This window comes from Toxotes jaculatrix, chromosome 14 (assembly GCF_017976425.1).
Source record: "Toxotes jaculatrix isolate fToxJac2 chromosome 14, fToxJac2.pri, whole genome shotgun sequence".
Taxonomy (NCBI): Eukaryota; Metazoa; Chordata; class Actinopteri; family Toxotidae; genus Toxotes; species Toxotes jaculatrix.
The window spans coordinates 11,052,996-11,063,408 of NC_054407.1; the positions used below are offsets into that span (position 1 = coordinate 11,052,996).

Below are 10,413 nucleotides of genomic sequence, written 5' to 3' on the forward strand. Positions count from 1 at the left end.
GGGGAAATGGCTCCCACAGTGCAGCAGGAGGAGAAAGTGAAAGTAGTAAGTAAAACGTAGCCAACACCCTGGCATATTACCATTGGCAGGGGGAGAAATATATCATGTTTTTTTTTTTTTAGGTACGGTAAATGTATTATTAATAGCCTTCCTCTGAATATATTTTAATTTCTACCATATAATCTTCACAAAGGTGGGGCATTTATTTTTACTCTTATAGTATTTTTCTGTTGAAATGGTACTTTTGATGAACTGAAACCTGTTCATTTGCTTGTGTAAAAACATCAAATTCATTGTCAAAAATAAGTTTGTCTGAAGGCAAGCTTATTTAGAGAATAAAGTTCCAATTATAGATTAACAATTTATTCATATTTACTTGGGTTTAAAGGTAGCAGTTCTTTAGAGGAAATTTGTATTTTCCCTAAAATTACTACATAATTCTTTCCAGGAAATGTCCAGAGTAATTGCTGTGATATTACAGACCCATAAAATAAAGCTTTAGGACATACTGTAAATACATTATTAAAAACATTGATTAAATTATGCTTTTGGATAATTCTACAAGTCAAATTAAAAATGGAGTAAAGCAGGATTACTGGTAATTGGGGTAATATTGAAATTTACCACATTAACACAATAAAACCTTATATTACTCATTGCTAAGGAAAGAAACTACTATAAAACAATACTAACTTAAAACTTATCTTGGTGTGGTTCAAACTGTGCAATGCAAAATCTTCTATTAGTTATAAAATATCTAAACAAACAGGATATTACAATGAACAATATACTATAATATTCAAATAGCAAATCCCTATAGTAACCAGTCACTCAGCATTTATTTCCCAGTTTCAACACATGATAAATCATGGTACAATAATGGGCCCTCAGTTAGTTAAGTGCAAACAATATTCAGTAGCATTACAGAAATCTGTGAAATTGATGGCATCCTATGTTCTTACATAAAACTGACATTGACACATGCACAAACCTGTCACTTAAGATTCATAGAGGACTAGACAGTATTTGAATTAGAAAAAAGGAATGGCTGAGCTGAGGATGCAGTACGATGTGATGTATCTCTACTTTGGATAACTAATGAATTCCATCTCATATGGTCTTAAAGGGTTTGGTGTGGGTGGGCTCTGGAAGTTAATTGCACGCTGGGGATCATCAGGCCTGCCTTCCCCAGTGTTGGGTTTACAGACAGGCCGTCACTGGTCCAGAGACACACACACACACAAATACCTTGAAGTCCATGGGAGAAGTCAGTAGTCAAACTAACACATAGAAGACAGTTGTATTAGAGGTACGTGGGCAGGTCCTTCTCCACCACCTGCAAAGGAAAACAGGTACAAATTTTACTACTACAGAGATGATGAATAGTGAATAGCGCCACTCTAGCACCATGGGCAGAGTGAATTGTTCATTATAAAGCTGAGTACAATCTGGATATATATTTAATTGAAGGATTATTAATTATCAGCTGATCTATCCTTCTAATCTTCCTTTTCCTACATTTGCCTTTAGCTACATATACACAAACTATGACAAATCTAATGCAGCAAATTGCCTGAACAAACTCCCACAGGTTGACATTAACAAAGCTGTGGTAACAAACTGAATCAAAATGGCAGGAAGGTATTATATGCACCAACATTATATGAAAGTGTCACATTTCACAGAATGCACAGAAATACTACTAAAACCACAGTGAGTGCCACTTACGCTGGGGTCATCCGTCGGGCCGTATCGCTTCACCACTTGTCCTTCTCTGTTTATAAGAAACTGTTGAGGAATGAGACATCAAAATATTAGCTCTAATATGGATTTTCATACTACTGTGGCAAGAAAATTAAGCAAAATTTTGCCGAGGATGCTTCTTTAAAAGGGAAAATGCCAACTACATTAGCAAAGTACCTTTGTGAAGTTCCATTTGATGTTACTGTGGAGAGGGGGAGAGAAATTTAAAGTTATTACAACACAGCCTGCAGCCATTAACACCAACACTGCTGTGTTATCCATCATGGAGCACAGATTCAAGTTGGTTGCAAGGGATTAAAATAATGAACTCTTTGTATTAGAAAAAATGGTTCAATCATTCATAGAATAACTTCTCGGCCCACTCCTAGGGAGCAATTTACCCTTTCGCCATCCGTTTATTTGCTCAGTATAGAAAACTCATTTTCACCAAAGTATGGCTAAAAGCACTACTCCAGTCTCAAAATGTGTGTGTTAAGTTTCCCTCCCTGCCTAAGAAAGATCACCTTTCAAGCCTACGTGGACTGTTTGATATTCTGACTATATCAAGATGTCATTATTGGCATGAAGGCTATTAAGGGTACTTTGCAGCATAAAGTGCAGAGGTTATCCATACAGTAGCATGTAAAAAAAAATGAAATTACTTGAATGCCCTTTTCAGCACAAGCTCACTGTTGGCTCTTGTTATGAAATGATCGTGGCATCATGGTCAATGCTGTGAAAAACAAAGCCTATGAAGTAGAGCAAGGCTGCAATTTTTCCCCTTTAGCTATATTGCTTTTTTTGCAGGATGACATGGATGAATCTAAATGTTAAGTCCACACATTTCAAAACCTCACACAAGTTGCGCTGAGGAAGCGTGTCACCTAAAGTTGCTTTCACACATGCACTGCATGTCTTTCCAACATTTCCCGGAGGAGCTGTATGTGTGAACACAAATGTCCAAATCAGTTGAACCACACACTAAAGGGACTTTACCCTACCAGCTCCCTAGTACAAAGTCTGTGTAATGCCCAACTGAGCCACTGTATTAATAGCCCGTCATTGTCCAAACACATTCACATAGCAAATGAGTGGATGTGTTGATGACCTAAACTTAAATCAAATGTCTTTCCAGTAGGTCTGAAAAGCATCTCACTCCTCTGGTTGTGTACTGCATGTGTGAAAAAAAGGGAACTATGGACAATGTCTGGACTGTTACTCATTTTGTGTACACAATATCATCAAACTTTTTCTTAAATAAACAGAAAATCAGGAAAATAACTCACTTTCCCAGGGTTCCCTTGCCTTTGGGCTGGGCCTTCATCCACTTCCACAGAGGGTGAGCGTTGTCTCCATTCACCTCAATCTTACTGAAGAGGTCAAACTCAGCGTTGTAACCTTTAGCAAATTCTTTAATCTCTGCCTCAGTCCCTGGTTCCTGGATGGCACACGCAATAAAAAAATCCAATTAAGAAAATTACCAATTTAAGTTTCGCAACTGAGCTAATAAAGTTTTGAATAGTATGAATACAACTATCTAGGAAATGTTTCCAAAAGAATTCAGCTTACATGCTTCTTTGAACTGAATGGTGCAAAGATGAATAATCATTTAAATGACTTCCATCCTGCCAAATAACTTTATTCAAAAATAACAACAGTGAGACGGAGGAAAGGTTTTAAATGAACAGCCAGTAATTTAACAGCTCATGGGTCATGTGTTGTATTAACAGCACTGAAGCAACAGTCTAGTGATACAGCACACAATAAAGACAATAAAATAAACAAAAGCTGTGTGTCATCAAGTGATGCTTGTTACCTGTCCTCCAAACTGGTTGCATGGGAAGCCCAGGATGCGTAAACCTTTCTCAGCATAGGAGGCGTGCATTCCCGCTAGCTGAGTGTAGTTTACTCTGGTCTTTCCTCATTTAGAGGCTACGTTTACAATGATGCACACATACCCTCTGGCAGTGGAAAAAAACAAACAAAAAAAACAAACAAACAAAAAACAGAACAAGCAAGAGTTTAAACTGAGAAAACAACTCTACAAACTACTGCTGTCAAATTTGCTATGTCTATTTATGACAATTCCATGAAATATTCAACTCAATACAAATCATTAACTCTTTCATCTATGTTAGAGCATTCATCTGCTCTATGTTGATATTATGTTATATATACATATGTTACTTTATTACCTGTATTTATCAAGGGACACCTCATTGCCATCAATATCCTTGGCAGAAAATTCGTAGATGGACTTGGCAGTCTGCCAATCTCCCACCTGAGCACACTGAATAAAGATGAAGAATAAAAAATGTAAATAGGTGTGTTTGTGATTAAGTAAGACTGCTGAAGAGGTTTGTCATGAAAGCAAACCAAAGGGCAAACGTCAGCTCCACCCTCAGAAATATGAAAGATGAATAAGATACAAGGCAAGAATCTTCCAGGAAGTCAACCACCTTTCTTAAGACGCCGTGCACTTTGACCCATTTGTTTGATAATTCATGTCTCTATCCTCGACTTTACACTTGAGTTTAGGCTGGAAAACCCAGTAAAGTGGCCTGCATGCACCATGCCTGTCTCACAAAAGCTTTAAGGAACAGCGGATTATAAACAAAAATCTGACAGATGTAACGACGTTGACATTAAATCACGGGTCAACCGCCATATTTACCGCATTCAGAAAGAAAAGAGGAAATAAAGGGATTGCACAAACAATGGCTCTCCTCCCGGTCTGACGTTAAGTTACATCACATATCGGATTAACAGTAACTTTAACGGCATTTCAACCCTTATGTCAACGTTAGCGTCACAGCACAAGCTAATCACACCAGTCACGCTATCACAATATAAAATTCAGATTTCAGTTTAATTTGTGAGACTAGGCAGAGGAGTCTAGCTGGAGGGGTAAACCGTTGATGTACCTCCGTCCACGGACCTCTAACTGACGGCCAAATGCTGATAATATATCTTGGGCTTTTAAAAGAAGCTAACGTTAGTTGCCGCATCAGCATCGGACCCATTTGTCGGTTACACCGCATTTCAAAAATAGACGTCCTTAATGTGCCCTGGCGTTACATGTCATTCAGCATGCAGGCAGCAGCAGGTACGTTAATGTTTGGACCACAGCAAACACAAGCAGGAACACGTAAATTGTGGTGTCCTACTTCCTACTTACCATGCCTCTCAGTACTCCTCTGCTCCCCACCAGTCCTAAGAGCACTGTCTGTCTCAAGAGCCGCATGGCGGCCACGATAGCGCCAGCTGTCACATGACCTGTAGCACCGCCCACTGAGGGAAGGTAGACCTTTCCTTTGGGACGCTTAAATTTAAACTTGAAATAACTGATTTTTTGGCACCTGGGGGCCCGAAACAGAGAAACAACAAAGTAAGTAAACAGTTGTTTATTTACCCATCCAACAGCATTATCATTCATTTGAGTTGTGGTTATTTCCACCTGTTTTTCAGTGTTCACTCTATTTTATCTCTCTTTTTGGTCTCTACCAGAGGGAAATTTTATGTTTCTTTAGCAGCTAAATTCTCCACTATGTTCACCAGTTAACTGTCTGTCTGCAATTTGGTGCAGAGCAAGTAGTATACAGTGGGGTTTGAGAACTTTTTTCATTGCCTCCTGCGGCTGAAAGTGAAAGCAGTGAGAGTGATCCAAAACAGTAAAGTTATGAGCCAGCAGCTAAACATATAACAGCTATAACGCTCTGTAAAGCCAGGGGGAGCTACAGAAGCAGGTGATGATTCTTTCTAGGTTTGTCACTTTGATTGACCCGTCACACTGTCAAATTGTTTTCAAATTGACATTTCCTACAGTCTTATTACAAAGATATTGATTGTGTGTGTGTGTGTCTGATCTATGGTTTTTCCTCCAAAAAAGTTAAATTGCTTATCTTTCTTCTTTCTTTTAAGAATCTTTAAAATTAAATTGGTTCCCTAAAAATTCCAAAATTTAAAAAGTTTAACTAATAGACACAATATGTTTCCTTTAACTGAAAAGTCCATCTTGGTGTGTGTGCACTGATGGTTTCAAGTTTCCACATCAAGCTTGTTTAAAATTGTACATGATTGGCTTCCAAACTAGCAACATCACAAAAATTGCTTATCTTGAACTCAAATTTCAGGTGAGCACAGAGAAATATTCCTCCTTCAGAAGATAAATGTAAAAACAGCCACCTAATGTCAAACTCTGCATATACACGATTCTCTTCAGTAAAGGTCAAAGCCAGGGCCTGAGCCAAACACATTTTTGAATGGAGTGGTACTTTATACTTTACTATTTTCAGTTTAGACAAAGTGGAAATTTTACTTCCCACTTTTTGAAGGCATTTCACAGTATCAATGTCAATTCAATATTCAGTCTTGTTTTCCATTTTCTTTTCTTTCGCTTTAATATTTCTTTTCATTTTAATATTTTGTTTTAATATTTCTGAATAGCTGCATTATTCTGACTAGTATATTTTATTCACCATTTTCCTTTTAATTTTCCACATTTTAATTTTACTTCTAGGTTTAAAAAATCTTTGTAAAAATATTCTTCATACTAAACACATCATTGAGATATCGCAAGAGTGGTGCGGTGTGCTGTGCTGTCCCATTCATTGTCTGTACTGTTACTGTAAAGCAGAACCCAAAATATATTCATGACCTTTGTAAATGAAAGAATGATAAAAGAGAGGGTGGGAGAAGAAGAGCGGGGACATAGGACAGGTAGAAAAGGGTCCGATTCACAGAGGGGAGAGGAATGATAAAAATGGGCTAGTATGGAAAATCACTGTAGGAAGGAAAGAAGGAAGGGAGGGCAGAAGGATACAGAAAGGATGGATAGATGGGCACAGAGGGGTTAGGAAAGGGAGGAAAAGAGATAAAAATGAGTAGGAGATCTTAAGAGGAGTTAGGGAGGATAAAGGATGGAAGAATGTCAATAGTAATGTGTGTGTGTGTGTCATTTAAATAAAATTAAATAAAATATGAACAAATTACTTTGGGTCTCTAATGACATCACATTCAGTTATATCATGAACATACTTATCACAGTTCAACACAGACTGACCAGAGACTGGAAAAGACACAGAGCATCAGCTAACAATCAGGAGAGAGCACAATAACTGCTAATACCGACCTCACAGTACAAACTGAGAATTGTAACCTTGGAAACAGCAGAATACCCCATAAGAACCTAAAGTTAAAACAATAATTTGCTATGGTTTCTTCTGTTAAACATACACATAATACAGATGCCAATACAGATTTGAAATTCATTCATAAAAACACCCACTAGGTAAAAATACAGCTTTAAGACAGGGTCAGCAACAGTCTAAATCAGGGGTCGGCAACCTTAAATACTCAAAGAGCCATTTGGACCGTCTCCCACAGGAAGAGAAAACACCTGGAGCCACAAAACTCTTTTAACATCTAAAATGAGGATAACACTGCATGTATAGTTTTTTACCTGTATGCTATGTAAAAAAAAACTATAGTGTGTTGCATTAATGAAATCAATGAACTGTTACAGAGAACAAAATTTTATGTTGTATGTAACAAAAACATTTTGAACTCCGAACAAAAGATGCCTGGTGCTAACTTTCAAATAAAATGCTCAGTGTCTTATTTTAATGTTACAAGATCACCATAATCTTCAAATTTAGAATTACATTTAAAAAAACGAACAAACTAAAATAAAAATAGGAGAAGTTCTGGCTAATTGAATCCTGTTAATGACACCAAATTACTGCCAAAGTGTGAGAACTAAATAAAAGATAATACAAAGTATTAAACAATAAAGTACAAGATTTTCTTCCTCCAAGTGACAAAATTAAATGAAAAACATACGCGAAAAGGGACAAAGAAATCCTTTGACTTCAACCTGAATTTTTTTTTCTTATATTTAATTTTGATACCATTTCTTTTAAAAAACACAGATACCAGCACGTGTTCAGACAGTTTCTACAGGGTTTGGATTCAGGTGTTCAACTTCAAGTTTGTCAATAGCACTTAACTCAGTAGGAGCAACTTAATCATTATCATTCAACCTGGTAAACTTGACACATCTATGAGGTTTTCACAGTGGTCACTGCGTTCATCATCACCACTAGATGGAAAATGAAGCAAATATACCCAAACGGGGTGCATCTTTACAGTCATCTGAGCTATCTGAGTCGTCTCTCTGCCAGGCTTCCTTCTCTTACCCTGTCCACCACGCAATAAAAAAAAAAAAAGGGACGAACCCGCCTACACTTAAACCTGACCCAAATAACCCCACGTCGCTTGATTCTGCAGTGAATCTAGTCCGCGATTGACCGTATATAGCGATTTACAGGGGCGAGAAAAATTCCCCTGCTGGGAGGCCTCCCTATGTGCTGACGCCAGAAAATTTAAGAATCGCAAAACTTTTCCGCACCATGCCTACTTCAACCCAGAAAGGTCCTACTCCAGTCTCCCCTTGGAACGAAACTTGGCAGAGCGAGACGAGCCAGTGTTTGACCTCAAAGTCCAACTCACCCTCCCTGTACAATAAAGCTTCTATCAAAATTTGGGTGGTGATGATGGACAGCAAAGAAACTATGTTCAGGACACAGGCTGAATACTATTAAAAAAACAACTCTTACTTTGGAGGATCCCCAATTGATCTACACCAGACCTGCCCATGTACCTCAACCATTTAATAATGGAAAACTTACCAACTTACTGACCTAACAATGATTTTACTCTATATCAAAAAAAAACGTGATCACAAATGTATCTCAGATGCCAATACAGATTTTAAATGCATTCAGAAAACATCATCCATGGACTGAATAACTGCTTGAGAAAGCCAACATCACAGATCCAGCTGTGTTTTGTTTGCACTTTCCTGAGACTGTGTCCTCTTGAGGCATCACAAGAGCTGGTAAAACTTCAGTTCCAACAACAAAGATAATAAATGGTCATAGTCTGTGCTTAATCAGCACTTAAGCTCCACTACGCAGAACATCAGTCCATCCACCTCCTGGATGCAGCAGACTCACTTCCTGGTCATGTCCTGTAGTTTGAAGAGCAGCTTGCAGACCTGTGCGATGTGGGCTGAAACAGTCCTTCAGAGGTGAGGTCTGGAGATCTAGGCGGTGTCCAGGGCTTGGTGGATCAGGTTAGGCCACAACATTCCCCTTCCAGCCTTCGTTAAAGTTGGACATATGAGTCAAACAGAGAAAAAAAAAACAATCATTAGTAATAAGTAAAATGCGAACAGACTAAACCAAATGTTAAGCATGACCTCAGATCTTACCTTTGGTTGCCGCTCTCTCACTTCCTCTGACTGATTTCCCCTGACTCTGGTGTCTGCTGCTTTCACATACTTTCACAGCCTGTGGTGGAACAATCCAGTGCATCCATTCCTGCAGGATGGAAAGTCTGCTGGGAGTCTCTGAACTCATCTATCAGTCCATTAACTCAAAACTTTATCACATTCCAGTTCTGTATTGCCTGTGGAACTCCTCCTCAGCATGTTCTGCCATGGGTTTGTGATCTTTGGAAACCCTTCCACAGAGGCGCAGCAGTAATTCGCAAGGCCAATGTCCTGACACACATGGAGACAGTCTGAGAAGACACATTGTCTTCCACTGCACTTTACACCTTTTGCAGACCAATCATAGCAACAGGTTGACAGCTCCATGTCTTGGGCTCAGAGACAGAAAAGTCCAAATGTACAGCATTACAAAATTAAAAAAAAAAAAACAAAACACACAAATGATCAAGCACTACAGAGTACAAGGTTTTCTTCATCCAAGTGACAACATTAAATAAATTCACAATAACAAAAATTTAAGAAAAAGGATAACTATGAAAACAAAAGAATAAAAAAAACCATACACATAAATATGTAAAGTTAAACTAAAATAACATGACAAGTTTATAAAAAAGGTGCTAAAGGACAGAGAACTGACAGTAAGAGAGCAATGTGTGCAACAATGTAAAAGTAAATAGCATGGATAAAGAGAGTAACATTATCACTAGAAGTTCAGCCACAGATTAAAGCCTCAGTTCACTCATAATCAAACTACAGCAGCTACAGAATCATTTAAGCAGAATTTATGGTCTGTCCAAACTTCGACATCTTTCTCACTCTGTTCCCTTCAAGAACCGGAACTAGGCCTTAACTGTGTCTTCCCCTCTAGTGTCTTTGGCATGTTTTTAAAACATAGTGAAAGGTTTATCTACCATCTGTAAACATCTTTTCAGATTTGCCTTCTGAAATGGCTGGCACTCTGTTCACATTTGTTTATAAAGATTAGCAGTTCTACTTCAAGACAAAGCCTGTTATCCTTAAGACTTTCTCTTCAATTCAGCCCATGACAATGTCTCATTTCAAGTATGTCAATAGCACGTAGCTCAGTAGGAGCAACTTAATCATCATTGTTCAACCTGGTGAACTTGAGATATTGATTAGGTTTTCACAGTGGTCACTGCGTTCATCATCACCACTAGATGGAAAATGAAGCAAATGATGCACTGGGTGCATCTTTAAGTCATCTGAGCTATCCGAGTCGTCTCTCTGCCACGCTTCCTTCCCTTACCCTGTCCACGATGCAATAAAAAAAAAAAAGAAAAAAAAAGGTACGAACCCACCTACACTTAAACCTGACCCAAATAACCCCACGTCGCTTGATTCTGCAGTGAATCTTG

At 38.3% G+C, this 10,413-nt stretch overlaps 1 protein-coding gene across 1 annotated transcript; it reads right to left on the bottom strand.

Moving 5' to 3' along the window:
* Positions 1–820: 820 nt before the first annotated feature.
* On the bottom strand, positions 821–5,026 carry LOC121193621 (phospholipid hydroperoxide glutathione peroxidase-like). The gene is made up of 7 exons (XM_041056018.1): positions 4,922–5,026; positions 3,939–4,033; positions 3,560–3,704; positions 3,030–3,181; positions 1,921–1,945; positions 1,729–1,788; positions 821–1,336 (listed from the first exon to the last, which is right to left on the bottom strand). The coding sequence occupies exons 1-7, from the start codon at positions 4,985–4,987 to the stop codon at positions 1,304–1,306; spliced, it is 576 nt and encodes a 191-aa protein (XP_040911952.1). The 5' UTR covers positions 4,988–5,026; the 3' UTR covers positions 821–1,303.
* Positions 5,027–10,413: the final 5,387 nt, after the last annotated feature.